The sequence below is a fragment of the Excalfactoria chinensis genome, chromosome 2 (genome assembly GCF_039878825.1).
Source record: "Excalfactoria chinensis isolate bCotChi1 chromosome 2, bCotChi1.hap2, whole genome shotgun sequence".
NCBI classification, from domain to species: domain Eukaryota; kingdom Metazoa; phylum Chordata; class Aves; order Galliformes; family Phasianidae; genus Excalfactoria; species Excalfactoria chinensis.
In genome coordinates, this window is record NC_092826.1 from 108542122 (window position 1) to 108562085 (window position 19964).

The following is a 19964-nucleotide window of genomic DNA, read 5'->3' on the forward strand; positions in this document are numbered from 1 at the left end:
CATCCAAAAGGATGACTCACAACAGAAGCAAGGGAAGGCAAATGACAAAGCACCTACTATGGACCACAGAACCGTGCCACCAAGGTGTCATCCCCAAAGCACAAGAGTGTGGATGGCAGAACAGAATTCATGGCACCGATAACTACTGACTAAAGGCTTATAAACAAAAAGTTTAAAAATGCTGGAATAATGCACACAGTTCTTTCCTTTTTCTTTTCAGAAGACTAGGAAACCTGAAGAATGTGGAAGGCAGAATTTAACAGCATTATTTTTATTCTAATAAACACACAAAACTAAGCTTTATTTTGGATCTCAGGAGATGCCGATCAACAGATTAAGCTGCCTAACGTGCCACCCGCCACCTTTTATTTCAGACCAGAGTGACAATAAAGAACAATTCAGCCTAGTACCAACAAAGCTTTTTTCTGATGGCTGCCTTTAGACCCGTGCACTTTCAGGAAGGACACCAAGCTCTCCCAAAGACATTCCTGTGTACCCCAACAGCTGGGAGAGGGGAAGAGACATCCATCTGCAGTTCCAAAACTGTTGTGATGGTCTGACCATATTTATTCATAGCTTTGAGAAGCATAAAATCTACAATAAATTGAATACAGTGTCTCACTTCCTCCTAGTTTCCATGCCTTCATAAAACTAACGAAGATTTGATTTATATTTTTAATCTTTAAAAGAAATCTGACCCACTCATTACTGAATACTTGATCCTCTAGCTTTTTTCTCTGTTAAAATCAGGCATGCTATTTCAGATCATTTTGCAGGTCGTATTTATAGCACTTGCAATTCCCATCAGGTTTAGCAGCAGCAAACTCACTTGGGTATCTGCCCTCAGTAATCACAGTTCACAGGCAGGTAGATGAATGTAAAACTAGAATCATTATTACTTATGTCCAGCTGTGAGCCAAGTTGATTGCAGAGGGGGTGAATGAACGGAAGGATGCTGTCGTACCATTTCCTGAATGACTTTACCTACTTATCAAGGACTACTGCTCCAAAGAGCTTCACAGAGAAATGAAATGGAAACTCGAACTGTTCCACTATGAATCAGCAGAACTGCCAGAGATCATGCCAAGGATCACACGATTTTTAAATAAAAGTAGATGCAAAAATAGATTTAAGAGCATGCCTGCTGCTGAATCCCATTTAATTATCTGCTATCCAGGAAAACAGAGAAAGAAAGCACAGAGCTTGAACGGCTCCCTGGCACAACACAAGAGGTGAAACAATGAATCTGCAAGCTTGGCAATAGACTGCAAGTCCATGAAGCATCCCGAAAGACTTAAGTGAAAACACATGTTGATCCTCTGATGTTCAAATCAATATTAAAAATGAAAAATAACAAAGGCAGAAAGGGATCAAGATCCTCAAGAGATCCCGGAAGCCTTTACCTACATGTAATGTTATTTCAGTGTGTGTGCATGTATCTCTTAGAACAACAGCTGTACAGAAAGCCTGTCAGCTTTAGAACTTTTTATACCTGGGAAGGACACAGCTTTTTTTTCTTTAAAATTGTTTAAAAACAAAATCAAGCCAAACAAACCACCACCTACTGCAGCTCAGGTATCATTTTAATGGTCCTCAGTTTTGCTTTTTACAGTGCTTTCTAACAAATACTTCATAACAGTTTAGAAAAAAAAGAAAGGCAAGCAGAGAATGAATTTTGATCTGATGCAAGTTAGAGGACAAATAAGAAGACAGACAATAGCACTGCTTCTTAAGCTGAAGGAACAAACCTTTAAATAGCATTTCGCACATCTTTTAGCAAGGTAATTATCTGGATAAAAATAAGGAAGCGTGCTATGAGTCACCACAGTTCATATATAAATCAACCCATCAAGAACACTCCCAACCAGGAGGGACCACTTAGAGCCCACAGCTCCTGTTCGAAAACATTCTACTTTTCTAAGATCAGAAAAGAGTAATGCTCTGCGGCCTCAACATCACTCATCACATTCAGAGAAGTCATTATAATTCAAGAAGTGATGTTCAGACACACTAAGACAAGAGAAGAAAACAGGGTTTCAGAGACATGGATCCAAAGTTGCAAGGCTGATAACCACTTCTGGCCACAGCATATCACCATATCACCCCTTGAAGATTACAGTTTGGCTTCGCAGAAATCTTACTGCTTGAAGCACAAGAGGATTTACGTCAAGGAAGAGTTAAAAATTCCTCAGATAATTAATACGGAATACCTTCTGGTGCGTAGTGATTGACCACATTTTGGAACATCCAGGGAAAAACAACTGTTAAAAATTGGTATTGGATAGAGCAGAAAAACAGCAGTGCATGTTTAGGTATCTGCTAGGCCCATTGACAGTACTCAGCGGACAACAGTGCTGCAGTTACTGAGGGAATCTTGTACTTAATCATGAGAATTTAGTGAGGAAGTGTTATGATGAAGCGAATAACAGAGCTTTACAGTCATTTCTCTACTACCCAGGCCAGAGCCTTCTGAATCCTATTGGCTATGTCTTCAAAAGGTCATCTAGAAATGCAGGGGGTGGGGTGGGGTGGTAAGACAGAATCTGTGGAATAAGCAGCAATTTGAATAGACTCTGAGAGTCTGCAACTTCACACAAACATTCCCAGCACTGTGAATGCACATGCTTTTTCATTCTTATCTGCCCACAGACTACTGCTATAGGACAAAAACAGGGCTTTAAGGAGGGATACAAGAAGAGTCAGAATCAACACTCTCTCTTCCAAGTAAATTTAACTGAATTAACCAGCTAAGATCCTGATACAGCTCGATGATCTATAGCTTTTATTTCCTTGAAATACAAGCTCTAACAAAGAGCAGATCAGCAGATCCAGAGTACGGATGCAGCAGCACTCCACCTCAGAAGAGACCAAAGCAGCCAATGGCAGATCGAACATCTGAGCACAGCTTATGATTTACATTACTCAGGTCAGTGTGATTCCGAGGGAAATGTTGAGAATATTCCCATACACTTCACAACTTTTTTTTCCTCAAAAAAACCCAGCAGCTTGAACAGGAGGCAACAGCCAAATGTTACCTTTAACTGCACCCTGCCAACGTTTAAGTCATGACTGTCTCTTCCACACAAATGTAAGAGGAAAACTGGAGCTATCACCTGCCACACATAAGCGCCAGAGCTGATTCACCACATCAGTGCACCTACAAGACTGGTGCCTCTGCCAGGACCTGTTCATCTTCATCTGCTCAGAGGACCGCTGGATGTAACAGCTCAACTTAGGAGCCAAGCTGGATGTGGCCATTACAGGAAAAAAAAATCTTTGTAAAGCAAATAAAAAATATTTTTAACGCTACTTCATTTCTCAGACAAGGTTAATACTAAAAGGAACATGATGTTGCTACACAGTCCACCTGCGTGATGGGTGGACACAAGAAATCCCTAAGAAAATTGATTCAGACTAACTAATGTAATCAACACACAGCGAACTACTTAAAGCAAGGTAAGACCTTGCTCATTTATAGTTAACTTATTTTGTTAACTGAGCAGAATTCACTTCCAAAGTACATTTGATTATCTCCAAAAACCTACGTGCAGTTGGATTTTAACTGAACAGACGTGAACCCAAAGAGAATTGTGCCACATGCAAATTCAAGGCTTTCAATTCTTCAGAGGTGAAAAGCAAGACTGGGGAAAAAAAGACTATAAACAAAGAACCAAAGGGTGTCTACTGTCTAAGTCAGAGACCAAAGAAGAAACCTACAGAATGAATATTCCAGTGAATGTACCACACCTCTCTATAGCAGCAAAGCAATGCCACAACAATTTCTCCACCCTCAGTCCTACAGAGCTTCAATCCATCCACAAGGAAGAGGCAAGAAGTTATGACTAAGTACTTCTTACAAGTAAGAATACACCGATTCCTTCACTGCCCAGGCTAACCTCTCTAATGCTGATGCTTCATCAGAGCAAGACAGTGGATTGGTCTGACTGGGTCTGCCCTTCATCTAAACACAGGCAGAAACGTGTTGGAAAAGCAGTAGTAGAGCAAGTAGTAGGACACCCTGTTTTGTTTTGTAGTTTTGCTTTTTGGATGTGTTTAAATAACATGAAATAACAGCTAAGATGTGCTAATTGCTTAGATTTTATTACTTGCACTGTACTTCTCAATTTATGATTTTGTCAGGGCATTTAATAAATACAAGAGGTTAAAACAAACCATTTGAAGTCGTTTCAGTTACGCATGCCAGTAATTAAGAAGTTTCCAAAAACATCCTGATTTGAGCAGTTATTGTATGAAGGAAATACTATAGAGTTGTTATATTAAAAAGCTGTTATCACTTGTGGTTAGTGATCAAGTCCACCATAGTTTTAGGATTAACACAACTCTATCAGCCTTTGCTTTATAAGACAAACTTTTCACTTCCTCAGCTTCTGGTTTTCAGTGCTCAACAAACCCAGGAAGAGAAGCAACTGTAAATAAAACACCATTTGTTCCAACAGACGACTGTTGTCTAGTGCTGCTTTCAAACTGCTCTCTCTCTCCGACTCGCTTTAAGGGCTTAGCTCATGATTGATGTTAGTAAAGCACTTCAAATTCAACTTTTTGGCAACAAATAAACATGACTCCAATATTATTTTTGAATTGTTTGAATACCAATAGATATTTTTAGATCTTAATAGGTTACATCCGTGTATTTTCCTAATGCGACTTTTAAATTATAAGTTTGCCTTGTCCTGCTCTTTACATCCTCAAGCAGAACACTTCCTCAGAGTTCCCACAATCCAAGCCAGTAAACCACAATGAAAACAGATTAACCTTTTGTCTAGTCTTATCATCAAGAACCGTAGTACAATCTAATACAAAAGCACAACAGAAAGTACTCACTATGGGGTAAAATATGGGACATTACGTACAGATCAGCAGAAAATCTTAGCACAAATGTCATTTATAATGTTGGAACTTGTTTTTACCTGGCTTTACATGAATAGTCCCATAACACAAGTATTCTCAACACTTTGCATACATTCAGTAACTTTCATTTATTTGAGTATAACAAACATTTTTCTCAAATTATGCTATCTTCACACACTAATCTTACAAAGAAAATCTAGGAGAATTTGCAACGAGATTCTTAGGCAAGACTTCTTAAACATGGAGTTACTTACAAAACTCTGCAAAACACTTCTTTATTAAATTCCTGCCAATCTCAATTCTCTCTTCCTGCATCCTAATGTTCCTCTGCTCACGTTTTACACCTTCTATGGCACTGATGGGGGTTTTTGACTCCTACCAGGAGCAGGGATGATGGTGCTGGTACTCTCCTCCAGTTGCCTCCTCCAGAACCCACAGCACAGACAGCTGGCCTACTCCTGGAGCAGCCCCTGAGTGACACACTAACATATTTAAGCTAAAATAAACATTTACATTTTAAAAATGTATTTTCCGGGGGAGAAACCGCCAGGACTGGAGGCGGACGCGGCTGCCCCTATTCAGCCACCTGTGTTCTCCGCTATGCCACCCCCGTACCCTCAACTAAAGGTCTCTGAGGAAACAGAGAAGAGAGGGGAGGCAGAACGGAGTGGCGCCGAGGAGTCCTCAACTAGCGAGGAGGAGGCAGACTTTGAAACGGAGTTAACGCAGATAGGAAAGCTGTCAGCCTCAGGCAGTGAGGCATCCTTGCGCTGTCGGAATAAAGCCGTTAGGAGTCCGAGTGATCGGGACTTGGGGAGGGAAGCAGCCGAGGCTGCTGAACGCTGGACCATCAAGGCACAGGAATGCATTCTGACCGGGTGCGATCTGATTCCTGAGATAAATGCTCGTAGATTGTGTTATTCAGTGCTAGTAGGTTGCGGAGCTGGGGGTCTCTGGGTCTGCATACACATTGTTGGTTTGTTGACCCCATACGACCCTGGAGTTTCTGGTGGATACTGCTGCAGACGTTGCCACACTCCCATTGTGTAGGTTTGAGACCAAATAAGGTTCGGGAGATGGATGTTACGGGTTTCCCAGAGTCTGGGTGTTTCCATCACTTGCATGTCACAATTGACACATGTAGTGGTTTTCTCTGGGCTGTGGCACAATCTGGACAGACTGCCATGCAGTGCATAAGAGTGCTGCACATGGCTGTTGCTGTCATGGGTGCACCTCAGGAGTTAAAGGCTGACAATGGCCCAGGATATAGAAGTGCATGTTTTGGACACTAGTGTACAGCTTGGGGCATTAAGCATACCTTTGGTATTCCTGGCAACAGCACCGGCCAGGCTATTGCGGAGCGCGCACATCAGACCTTGAAGGGGCGTCTTTGTGCACTTTAAGAGGGGGGAGGGCTGGAGGGGCCTGAGCTGTGCCCACATGCTCTCCTCCTGTGTGCACTGTTTAGTTTAAGTCATCTGGAGAATCGGATGGGAGACCATCAGCTGACTGAATGGACTCCAATAGGTCAGGTCCTGATCAGACCTGACGGAGGGCCATGGCTCCCAGACCCTATGCCACTCCTCGTCATGGGCAGGGGATATGCCTGTGTCGGGACCCCAAGTGGGCCCCGCTGGCTGCCGGCACGTTGGGTTAAGCCGGCACCAAACAACAGGCCATCCTGCGCACCGTGAGGATCCGAATATTTCAGCACCGGTTTTGGTCAACGTCTCCATGGATAATGTCTGCTGTGCAGCCAGTGATTTAACATCAACACTGGCCAGCAGCTTGCTGGTAACAGCACATGAGACAGCGTTGTTCCCAGTGTGCCTGAAGGTACGAACTGGGAATCTAACCTTCATGCCAGACTGATAGTTCGTGAGCGGGGGAGACCTTGTTCCTAAATAATCCCCAAGCAGTGGACATTTGGAATGATTCTGCACAACCAATATGTTTTTGTCTTGTTATTTGGTTATGGAGTGTGATATTTGTAATGCACACTGGACTGAACTGGAATGCCATGAAGATTCTGTACAATAGTGTTTCATTGAACTTGGAAAAACTGTAACTCCATTGTGTACTGTGCTGTTATCTTGAACTTGAATGCATTGTTCTTTTCAAGTTGACTAGGTTTAGCCATACAGCATTTCAAAAACTGTTAGACAGATAGCTGTTGTTGTGTGTTTTCAGGTTTGTAGGCACTGCAGCTGCATCTCTTTGGTATGTTACTGTGACGGCTTAATTGTTCTTTGCATATGTTTAATGTTTGATTTGTTTGCGGAATAGCCTTAAATGTGAGAATCACCTTTGGGGTAACAGGGAGTACGCGGGGGAACCTTTACAGGGGCTTGCAGATGATAAAGAGGGGGGAGATGTTGGGTATTGAGTAGGTGGTGCCTGCGTGCACCTGGGGTGGAGTCAGGGAGGTCACGAGTGTCACACAGGGGCGGTCATCTGGACCACTATATAGGGTTTGTTGTGTTAGCCTTAATTTGTCGCTGGATCGGGAGGCGACAGCAGAGCTGCACACAGAAGCACATAAGGGAGGATAGAAGCTGAAGGGCTTTCTGTCCATACACATTTCTGTGAGGGAAAAGGATGCAGAAAGTTCAGCCTGCTTTTGGTTGTTCAAGCAGTTTTGCTTGTTCAAGTAGCCCAGTTACCTGAAACAATTCTGTAATCTGCTGGGAAAGAGAAAGCCCTGTTGATGTACCTTCCTGGGCTTCAGCTGTTAAACTACAAACAGGAGAAGACATGACAATTGCAAATAGAGGGGACTTGGGGTGGGGGGGGTGGGGGGGGGCAACAGAGCAGAGGAAAGAAAACAACAACAAAAAGCTGCAAGCAGAAGGACATGCAGTTGCCATATAGGAGATGGGGAAATGCTGAGGGTGCTGAAAGGCAGCACACGTGCTAAACAAGTATGTTTCTTCTGTCAGTGTGTTCAGAGTCACTGTTAAGAGTCAACATGTCAGTTATAAACAAAAGGACACTCTTAAGACCCCACATTCTCTCACCATTAAAAAGGAATTCACAACCACACACAAACCCCAAAACAATCAAGAAGCAGACAACAAAATTAAGTACACTGGTGAGTGTCAGTAGCATTAAAGTCACATTGTCATAGAGGTCAAAGGCAGACCCCCCTACTCTGAGCACTTACCTGAGCCTAAACAATCTTCTTCCTTAGGAAGACTTTCAAGGAACAACTTTGCAGTTGATGCTAACCAAAGCAATCAATCCCTCCCCTCCCTTCTCACAACTCTGCAGAGGAAAAGAACAGGCAATTGTTCAAGCTCAGCTGCAATCAAATATCAAATCATAGCCTTTGGGAAGAGATTAGAAGCCAAGCAAGTTTCAATCGTTATTGTTAGAGACTTTGCTAATGGGAGAAAAAAAAATCATCAAAACAAACAAGGGAGAAGCATGTCATTACATTTCACCTACATTAGGAAATTCCTTTCCTTTCACCCAGCTTTAAAGATTAGGGTTCATTCAAGTAATATATTCCATTCCTCCATGCCACACAAAGGCCTTCCCTACACCAGCATGTATCTGATTTCCATCTCCTATCTGTCACCTGAAGATGTTGGCCTTCACTGAGGTAGATCATTTCCAAGCTGCATAATGAGCAATTCGGGCTGTTAATGGCCATGAGGATGATCAGAGGGCTGGAGCACTTCTCCTACAGGGACAGGCTGAGGTAGCTGGGCTTGTTTAGCCTGGAGAAGAGAAGGCTGCAGGGAGTCCTCACTGAAGCCTTCCAGTACTTGGAGGAAGCTTATTATAAACAGGAGAGAAACCGACTTTTTACACTGTCTGAGAGTGATAGGGTGAGGGGAAATAGCTTTAAACTAAAAGAGGAGAAACTTAGATTAGATATTAGAAATAAGTTATTTACTAAGAGGGCAGTGAGGCACTGGCAGAGCTGCCCAGATAAGCTGTGGATGCCCCATCCCCAGAGACACTCAAGGCCAGGCTGGATGGGGACCTGAACTAGATGGACTCTAAGGTCTCTCCTAAACCCAAGCTATTCTATGATTCTATAAGCAAAACATATCCTCACATTTCTTGTCTGTGCTGAGCCCTGCTTGTTGCTGCTCATTTTCATCGTTTATATCAGCAGTAAGACAAGACGGTGGAAATACACAGCAACCAAACATCGCTTGCAGTGCAGTCACACAAGGCGCTGTGTTCCACCTGAGAGCCTGGCAATTTCAACAGGTTCTTTGTGCCACCGCTCCGCTTCACAGCCATGCTGCGCTCAGCTCTTACAGCAGCTAACGAAATCCTCAGGTCACACCATCCCCACAATGCCACATTTATTTATATTTTTCTTCAATTACTCACCCTACTTGAGCAAGTGGAGTCAAGCAACATAAGGGAAACACTGATGGGCACTGTAGCCATCATACATATAAAAAAAGAAAAAAGCCTAAGGACTCCTATAGCTCAGAGGTCTGCAATGGAGCAGAGGTCTTTCCACAGACACATCCATTCCATCTTTGGGTTCCTCCAGCTGTAACTGACTGTTGCTGCACAACACAGCTCCAAGCCTGGGGATTTATTTCTGGTCATTTGGAGGGGCACACAGCCAGGTCTCCGCTGAGCAGCACCTCCAACGTGACTCTGTGACACCTCCAGTGAGCAGGAGATGGCACTGCTAATGCCAGGATGGCAGGCGGCCCGTTCCCAGACACTGCTGGCACTGCCATTCTTCCCAGCACTCTCACAGATAATATTTCTTCCTCTTATGTAAGTTCCATGGAAGAATGTTATAGAAGGAAATGTATCTTAGTGCTCCCCCAGGCCACGGGTCGGGTGTTGACACAGGAAACCAGTGCAGAATCCTAAATGCCTACAGTCATTTCTTCAGTCACTGCAATGGAAACAGCACCCTACAGGTGTGGCTTAGGTTGAAATACTGAGATGGAATGAACGCTTTTCACTGTCAAGCTGACGTTTCTACAGAATTTTGCTACTAACCGTGGGTGCAGAATCAGAAGTTATGATATCTCAGCTTAGATGCTGGAAGTTATTCTGTAATAACCTATGAAATACGTATAATACTTTAACGATTATTAAAACCGATCTAACACATATGTAGCGTTGCAGGAATTTTATTGAGCTTCCAGACAAACCTGCAACTTAACTGCTGAAATGTAAACTACAAAGAACATCATTTTTCAAGTAATTCTGCCTTGTTAAGTGTGTTGCATGCAGCCTTGTCTTATTTTCGCAGCTAGATTTACCCTTCTAAAAGTACACATTTGATAAACAGGTGGTTACTACTGGATCAGGAATGATACAAGTCAGTAATACCACTTGTAACATTGCAGGTGTCAGGGAAGTGAGAAGATAAACAGTTCTTCTGCAAGTTCCCCCTTAATACTGAAAACCATCCCCTCGAATGAAAGAAGACTATTCAAAAATGCAACAGAAAGGGCAGTGCTGTACAACACAACGCTGCTCCTGGAACTGAGATGGGCACAAATAAAAATAGAAATGAAAGCTATCAGTATCAATACAGAGTTCTAATTTGGCAGAGATTGCACAGCATCACAATATTAGGCTTAATAACTCTTTTTATTGATCTTCACGTTTTAGCAGATACAGAAAGAATTGAACGAAAGTCTGCTGTTACAAAGGAACGGATCAAGAGACAAGGCACAGGGAATTACAGCAACGTGCTATTTCTAAAGTCTATTTATACCATGACGTGGGACTCTACTAGTTCAAAACAATGGGCAACAATATAGCCAGAAAAACAAGGTTATCATCTTGCTTTTCTTCCTACCAACAATATCTCATGTGATGACACTGGTGAGATACTGCAGTTTTAACAAGAGGAAAAAGGAAGACACCATACAGAGATATGAGGAAGGACAAAGATATCAAGTACCCATGATGGACAGCCAGACCTTCCACAGACCCCCTGCCTACTATCAAGAGCAACAGACAGAAACAGATGACCTAGAGATGAGACAGGAAAGGACCGAATGTCAATTACCCCAGCATTACACAAAACCAGGTCTACAGTGATGGATTTACATGACTACATTATGAATTAGTTACAGATTACATCAGCATATAAATAACTACAGAACTTCCTGAACGCATTCTTTTTTCCCCCCAGTTCTACTGTCAAGTAGTTCTTTCATCTATGAGCAGATCCCTGGGCTCTTGTGCTGCTTGCTACTCCATGACTGGCTCCTGAATGGAAGCATCAACTCCCTCCCCATTAGAGCTAACAACATGCAGAGGCCTCACAACAAAATCCTGGAACTAAACAATCACTTTACGGTTGCTAAAAGTTCTGTAAGCTCTGAAAAGGCTTCTTTTGGTCTCAGCACTAACTATTGCAAGTTCATTCTCATTTTGCTCTGCTTGCTTGCATCCCCTCACTTCATGCATTAAGGTACTATCATCACTTCATCAAATCCAGATGGACTCACTTCCTTCTCTGCAACAAACCAAAATGAAGTGTAAGATTTCACTGCAGAACAAGAGCAAACCTGAACTTCAAGCATGACTATGGGATGACCCAACATGAACTTGCAAGCCACTGGAGTTAGGGAGGTCATTAAGTGGCAGTTTGCTGTTTCAAAGGAAGGAAACATGAAGCATTTAGGACAGCTTCACTGCAGCTCAAGGCACTGAAATGGGCTGAATCATTCAAACAGGCTTAGTAAGAATCAGTTTACAATCAAGAGGTATTATCTTACTACCCAGTAGCAGAAATGCTTGTCTCCCCCCATCCCAGTAAACACTGTTCTGAAGTTTATCAACTAAGCATAAGGGCTTTTTGTTGCTGCTGATTTGTTTTACCCCAAACCCTCACTTTTAAAAACACACAGACCCTTATTTCACAACTCTCAAACTCAAATATAATTCAGTGAGAAACGTGTTTACATGTCCAGGCTGCCCTAAACTGATGGGCTCACAGTTCATGCATACAGCATTCTACTTCACTCAATTCGTATATGGACCATCATGTTTGTAGTTGTGACTTCTTAATGTAATAAGCAATAATACGCGAAAATCTAAGATCCCATTCAATCTACAATAAAGAAGATTTCACTATTATGGAAGTCATTAGCTGCTTCAGCTAATAAGCAGTTCCTCAATCTGCAGGAATGCTGCACGCCAACTATTTTGCCCATCTCTGCCCATGTTTCCTTTCTGTCTCTCTACACCCACCCGGCTGCAGCAGCCTCATCATCCTTTCTCTCCCAACTACTCAGTACCACCACCCCTTGCATCAGAGCTGGTTTTTGTACCAAAATGTGTCAGAGCTTTATTTCTCTATAGCTCAGCAACACCTGAACAATCACAGCCAAACTAACAGGGTTAACAGGTATATTCCCACCTCCTGGCAAGCACGCTACTGTCACTGCAAGGGAGATAATAACAGACCCTGATGTTTTGGAGCATAAGTACTAGGGTTCTGTTTTCATCTGCACAAAAGATAACACATAACACACCTCACTTCAGATACATCCTCAAACGCCAGATTAGAACTTGTCCTCAACCCCCAACAAAGAAAGAAAATAAAACCCTAAGAATCAACACCATAAGCACTCAGCAATGGACCGCTGTTTATCTTTTTTTTATTGAAGTATGCAATTTGTATTATGATATACAGTACTTAAACACAAACATTATAAATAACTTGGAAATGGTTAGTCACTGTAACTAAGGCAACGAGTCTCCCACTCAATCGCCAGAAATAGGAGTAGAGGAACAGAGGTAAGAACAAAATAAAAAGTTGGCAGGAGCAAGGAAACAAATGATCAGATATTAGTTTGACCTCAGGAAGGCCCAGCTGAACGAAAAATAAATAAATAAAAGGGATACAGCAGCTGAAAAACAAAGCAGCTGCCAAAAGATGAAGTAGAGGCTATTGAGCGCATGGTACCAAAGGTATTTAATGCCAGAGTCATCTGGATCCACAGTCCATTTCAGTGAATGGAAACAAGGACAGAAATTTGGGAATCTAACAATCCACACCGGACAACAGGGTGTCAGCAGTGCTCAGTTTCCTAGAGGGAGCATCAGCTTTCACACAAAAGAAAGTTGCTTCTTCACAGGCAGAGGCCGTTTCCCTCATTTTTTCCCGCTGACATTAGCCTCCAAGTAACGATCACAAACCTTTGATGCAATCTACATGAATAGACCTTTATACCCTCCCAGAAAGCCACCCAGCTAACAGGATCTGCCACAAGGATCAGACCGCAGAATCAAGGCTTGCTTTGTTTCTCACCAACCTTTTTTTTCCCCCCTTTTTAAGTTTACTTTCCTTGCTGAGAAGAACTGCTTTGTCACAAGTCAGGAGGGCCCAAGTTATCATCAAGGAATCTGATCCCCTAGAAAGAACAAACTGTAAACCGGGTTCTCACAGCATATCCCAATGTAAGAGCTGGTAATTGCTTTGAATAACAAGATAAATTGAGTTCCAGCTTCTCAAAGTTTTCCACCAATTAAAGAAACGAATCTTTTCAATACACGTGAGTTCATAACCTGGGAAAACAAGAATTAGCAGCCAGCATAAGGTGCCCTGATAAGTACAACTTCCCAGTTTACCCTGTATAATGTCAGAGCAGATCAGTGCAAGTTTTAGGAAGAATTATGAGAGAGAATAGAAAAAGGTATGAAGAGCGGTTCTGTCTTTCCAAGAGCCTCTCAGAAGTAATGGTTTAAAGAACGTTCTAACCTGAACAGAACTTCTACAAATAATGTAAACAAATATCTCATTAATCCGTACCATAACAGAATTCATAGAGCAATACCAGGCAGTTCACTCTCATCACGTCCATCCGTCCAGCCGCAGCTCCTGTTCATCACCACAGGAGACCATTGCTCCCCTCAGTGTAACAAGGAACTAGTTGGGACATTTATTCTTGGCATGAACTCCAAAAGACGCTGGCAGTAATGAAAATAGCAACCATAGAGGCATTCAGAGCGTTCACTATGACACTGCAAACATTTGTTCAACTGCCAATTGAACGAGATCCATCTTAGCTAAGAGAAAGATATAAATGAGCCATAAAGAAGTCAGTATTCTCAGTGTTCAAGGACTTTTCAAGATAAGTGGTCACTAATATCCTCATGCAGTTCCCGTTCATACTCAGATCCCTTCCACTCACATCTGAATTATAGGAATAAACGCACCTCCTCAAGCACAGGCCAGCAGCTGTACAAAGAAATCCCACATATATTCATTTTGAATGTCCACTATTATAAGCCGTAAGATTATTTTCTATCACATTTAAAATCCATGGACAGGGGGAAATAACTCATTAAAATTAAAAGGAAAAAAAAAATACTAGTTTATGAACTGTAATGATGCTCCATCCAATGACCTTCACCACAAACAATGGCAATATTAAAGAGGGAAAAAAAAATCAGCTGGAATTTACCTGTGGTGGGAAAGCATTTAGCACACCTACAGTGTGACTGAGTAACCGATCCTGAGGACGCACAGAGGCAGCTGTGCAGAGCTGACAGGGCTTTCATACAAGAGATCAAGGCACACCATTAGGAAGACTCAAAGGCAAGCCACTTGTTCCCTCTCCAAAAGGTCTGATAAAACATCAGCAAGCTGCAGAGCTTCAAGATGAAACACAACTTTCTGTATAACCGCCCTCTGTCATTTGGCATTTTTGTAGTTAGAGAATCCTCACACCTACAAGAACCTGGCATACAAGACAGTATGAAGGCAAAGAAACGAAAGAGAAAACAACCTAATCACAAACGTACTTGCATTTTTCAACTCTACACTGAGCAGCTTAACCTGAGGTGACAGAACTTTGTACATCTACTTCATCCACTGCTACATGTCTGACACCGCACAGCAAACCAGGAGCCATGAGAACAGTGTCCAACTTCCATCATGATTGTGTTTCCTATCCCAGTGACAAACAGCTCTCTGCTGAGCATTACAGGCACAAACTTTGCTCAATTTAGCTTCACCTAAATGTCTGCAGCTATGGCTTATGGGGTTTTTTTTAATAACAACACCACTTGAAAGCAAACAGGTCACTTCAGAAATTACTTCCAAACTCAGAGAAACACTCCCAGCTCATAGGATGCAAAAGCAGGAAAGCTCAGGCAGCGACAAACCTGTAGAGAACGCAGGCTGCCTTTTGAACCCAAGAAGGTTCACTCAGTGCACAGAAAGCCTTTATTCTCAAAGTTAACTGTATCAAGTCACCTTGCAAAGATAACCAAATATTTGACTTTCACAAAGACGTTAAGCATCTGTAGGATCAAAGTCTTGTTTATCAGGCTATTAAGTCAATTAAATTAACTCCAAGCAGAACAGGGATTCCATCCTGTGAGCTCATCTGGGAAAGAGCATTTCTCACCTCATCACAAGTTTTCCAGCGCTGCTTTTACACTGACTTGCAGTAATCTCAACTGAGAGCAAGAAAACAACCTAGCTGATTGTATGCCCCCATCCCCAGCAAAAGAACTGACGCTGAATTAATACAGAGCACTTCCTGACCGTCAAAGAACAAAACCAACAGGCTGACATTGATTTGGGTGGGGAAGGGGGGGTGAACACAAAAAACAAGTCTAGCCAATTCCACATCAGCAACACTTTATTTATCAGACCTTTTGTTAAAGACAGCTATTAACCTACTGCAGGAGGAAGTTTGCCAGTCACTTTGTACTAGCTGAACACTGCCAACCCCAGGGCAGCCTTGACACTGCCCCAAGCAAACAGCCACCACTGAAGGAAAGATTCACCGCACAGACTACATGCACACGTGACTATTTCCTTTATTCTAAACCAACACAGCAGCACGTAGTACGTGCTTCAAGTAAACAAGAAGCACTGAAGATAAACTCCTTTGCGTTCATGTAGTACGCAGGCTGGCTTTTAGCACAAGCAGGTGGCGTGAGCATCTTAGCGCAGCATTAATCCCGATGCCAAGACATTCTGCAGCACACTGCGCTACAACACTGACCTGGAGCAGCTCCCTGCAATCGGCAAAGCAGAAAAACTTCAACGTGATTCCTAACAGCTCTTAAGAAAGCAAACAGTCGATTCAACAGTACTTGAAACTGAAGTTCTTTATCCAAAATAAAAAAGTTAAAGATTAGCAACAAGACAAACAAGCCGACAGTCACTTCATAAACCCCTTATGTGGGAGAAACACCATACCCTTCCTGTAATCTTTCAATATTACTGTTAACTCCTGCCATGTTTAACAGCTCCTGGTCTGCAGGCACTGACTCAAGACACTCAGGAGTAATCCAGCCGCCGCAACAACCACTCCCCCTTTAAGACCAGCACTCTCCTCCCTCCTTCCTGCTTTTACCTTTCAGCCCTCTAAGTGACAGAGCACTTCCCAACACACCAGAGTAAACACGCATTCTGCTAGAAACTAAAAGCCTGATAGACGTGACTGTCAGCACAGGGGTTGTAGCAGTCAGTAATACAGGATCCTTCCCCAAAGGAAAGTTGTGAAGCACAGCGTGGTCACATTAATGCAGGGATAGTGCGGGTTCAGCTGCTTATTCCATAAGAGCTACTCCAGAAGAGCCGTACCGCTCGCTTTGGACAGAAGGGCTTATTTCACAGCCGAGACGAGCGGCGCTCATTTCAGCAGACCGCCTTCCGTCGGAAAGCTGCATTCGACCACAAAGAGAAACCTAACGAAAACACTGCGTGCGATCCCAGCGCACAACGCAGTTCATTCATCGCTGGAGCTCCGGCAGAGCGCAGCAGGCAGGCTGTCGTTTCAAGAGCACGGAGCCCCGACCGCACCTCTCCGAAGCCCCGCACAGCGGGAGGCGCAGGTGCGCGGGCGGCTCGCAAGGACGCGGCTCCGCAAGTTGCTCGCCGCGTTTCGGTGCTGAGGCGCGACAAGGGCGTCCCGCGGCCCGGCGCGGCGCGTGCAGCACGCGTGGCGGCGCGGGGAGCGGGCGGACCCTCCCACCTTTGTATCGCACCGCGCCGCAGACAATAGGTGGGACGGGGCTCCGAGCGCAGCCCGCCGCTAAGGGGGCTCCGAGCGGCGGGGGAACAAAGGAGAGAGCGATGGGCGCCGGCCGAACAAAGCCGAACGGAGCGGGCGGGTCGGGCAGGTGCCCACCCCGGCCGGGTCGCCCCGCACCTGCGGCCGCGCGCTGCCCGCGAGGCGGTGCTCCTGCCCAGAGCGCGGCCCGGCGGGGCGAGCGGGGCCACCTGTTAGGCCCGGCGCGGGCGCACGGCTGCGGCGGCGGCGCATGGCGGCTCCCCGCCCCGAGGCCGCGCCGCCTCCCACCCGCCGCGGCCGCCCCGCGCACCCACCTGCTCGCGGAGTTTAAGGAACACCATGGCGAGGCCGCCGCCGCTCCTCCCGCAACCGCCGCCGCCTCCGGCCGCCAACGGCTCGGCCCCGCGCCCCGCCCCGCTCGCCGGCCACACCCCCTCCTCGCCCGCCGCCGCCGCCGCTGCGGCCGCCGGCGCCACCCCGTGCCCGGGGCCGAGCGCAGAACCTCGCGGGCGGCGGCGCGCGGCGGGTCCGCCAACGGGCGGGGAGGAAGGAGGCCACGCCCCCACGGCCCGCCCCGCCCCGACGCTCCCCTCGCGGGGGTCCCCGGCGCGAAACGCCCGCTCGCCCGCGCCACCAAGAGCGCTTCTGATTGGCTCGTCAAAGGCGGGGCGAAGTAAGGGCGGTGCTGATTGGCGGGAAAGGCGAGGCGGGCTGCAGGGGAAAGATAAGGAGAGGCGGCGCGGCTCGTTCTTTGCGCGGTCGTTGTGGCGGTCCGGGGAGCGCGTCTGTGTACGAGGTTATGGCCGGTGGCACAGCTGGGCCGGAGCTCGGCACGGCTCGTGTTCTCTACCAACCGACCGCGTGCCCGGGGCTGCCGGGCAAAGAAAGCGCTGCCTTCTTGTGGGAGCGATGAGAGACGCGGCCCCTGCTCTGTCCTGGGTTCTTTTCAGTCACCCTCCAAAAGAACAGACCAAAGAGATGGGCAGGAACGCTGGGACTGCTCCCTGCTGAAGAAAACTGATGGGAACGTTTGAGGATCCTCGGCTTTTCTATTGCTTTAGAACAGACCGTGTCTTCCAGTAGTGAGATCTGCATGAACACTTCAGTGTTACCTTACTAAGGAGAGTGTAATGAAGCAGCTACACGCATTCCATGTGAACACTTGTGTCTTTGCCCTCACTCGTGTTCCCAGCTGATTTCAGTCCGATTATTCTGCATCAAATAATAGATTATTCCGGGCTGTACAAAAACACACGGCATGATGCTATCACTAGCAACATTACCCGCTTTGCTACTGTGCCACACAATACAGCATGTGAGTTAAGAGCAGTAGAAACGATATAAATACAATCTCAGGAGCTGAACGTAACCCTGCCCTAACAAACCGAGCCCTTCTCATTCATTTATTTCCGGGTGGCTTCACCAATGTTGTTTTTAAAGGATCTGGTTTTGCAGGTCGCGCAGTAGGTAACTGCACAGGTGTCCCTTAGGAACGCGAGCAGAGTGCTTTGCAGAAGTCAGTTAATACTGATCTGCAAACACACCGACATTCCTGGCAACGTTCTGAATATAAATCTGCAGAAGTTAGAATTTTCTGCAACACCTTTTAAATTGGTTTGTAAATTATTAGCAGCGTGGCGCTCCTGAGGGCACCGTTTCAGCAGAGTGCAATAGGCTTTTGACTGCACAGCTCCCATTAATGTTAATGCTAAATCTTGGGGCTGTAATTTATCCTGCAGTGTGTAACACTACCCAGTGTTTTAAAGACAGGAGCATATGTGCTGTGCTGAAATACATAATGGGATTGCATTGAAGAGACCTCATACTGGAGATGTTTTGTGAACTCATCTGAAATGCATTCATGATTTATTTAGTTTGTCAACAATGCCTGTATGCATAGCCCTTTTTAACCAAGGGTTCCAGCCCCAGCAAAACTGATATTTATTACTTTTGTTGTTGTTGTTGCTATTCTTCTGCATGGGTAAACAGCCACAGAGGTCAACAGGCTGAGACAAGGTCACGGAGTGAGTCACCACCATGGCTAGGAATAGAAGCCAGGAGACCTGATTGCCACTGCCCTCCTCCAGCAGCTATCCTGTGCTCCTAAATCATAGCAGGGCTACATTTATTTTTACACACAGTACAGTGTGCCTGAAATCAATACTATTTCATAATTTCCTATGGAGGGATACATTTCTCTTTATGACCCCGAATCAGCATCACAAGCCTTCCAATGGAAGCCATACTCACTTTATAACAGTATGCTGGGATCATCATCATAGGGGTTTCTTTTACACATGATCTGACTCATTTTATTCATCAAAATCAAAAACAGTCAAGGTTTTGTAATTCCCAGAGATTACATTTTGAATCATTGGCTGCTCATAGTTACAGATTGTAATGGAAACTTATTGAATATGATAATGGCCTCATCAATCAAATGTCATCAATTGGCATTTTTAAAGCACCATTACAGATGCTCATTTGAGCGATTTCATCTCAGTTTAGCACAGAGACAGAAGAGAGGGAACTCTTGTCCCCTTCTTACTCAAAGAGCTAATTTTATATCTGAAGAAAAGCAGGGCAAACACAACTGTCCTTGGCACATTCAGCAAATGGCAGGGGCCTGCTCAACAACTGTACGCTCCTGCCACTCACACATTCTAAGGAAAATTCCAATTAAAAAAAATGGGAGAAAACAGAAAATAAGGAATACATATGTTCCATATATGTATAGTTACACAATTTCTTGCTAGTTGCCCCACTATATATATATATATATATATATATATATAGTGCAAGAAATTGTGTAATTGCCTGTATTTTATAAGGGAAAGTATGAGGTCTTTGAAGGATGGGCTTTGTGTGCCTTTATGCTGCACATTACCATAACTATGGGTAAAAAGCATATACATATATATTTTTTACAGGGGTAACTGTCTTGGCTTGAACTTGTATATTACAGTTCTTGTTTGCTTAGGATTAGAAAGATTATCACATTGGAAAGAGATAATTGAAGCTAAATGCTCACCCATGTCATAGGCCTACAGTAGAAAACACCAAAGAGATGGATCTCCAGAAAAGACCCTTCTGTGTGGCAGTCAGCCC

General features: G+C 44.6%; 1 protein-coding gene across 1 annotated transcript in view; it reads right to left on the bottom strand.

Annotated features, from left to right (window-relative positions):
- The window catches only part of ANKRD28 (ankyrin repeat domain 28), a 102636-nt gene extending 85359 nt beyond the window's left edge, over positions 1 to 17277 (bottom strand). The window contains exon 1 of the mRNA XM_072327366.1: positions 17171 to 17277. Within this exon, the coding sequence (XP_072183467.1) occupies positions 17171 to 17197 (27 nt within the window). The 5' untranslated portion in view covers positions 17198 to 17277. The remainder of the gene's footprint in view (positions 1 to 17170) is intronic.
- Between the last annotated feature and the right edge of the window lie 2687 nt (positions 17278 to 19964).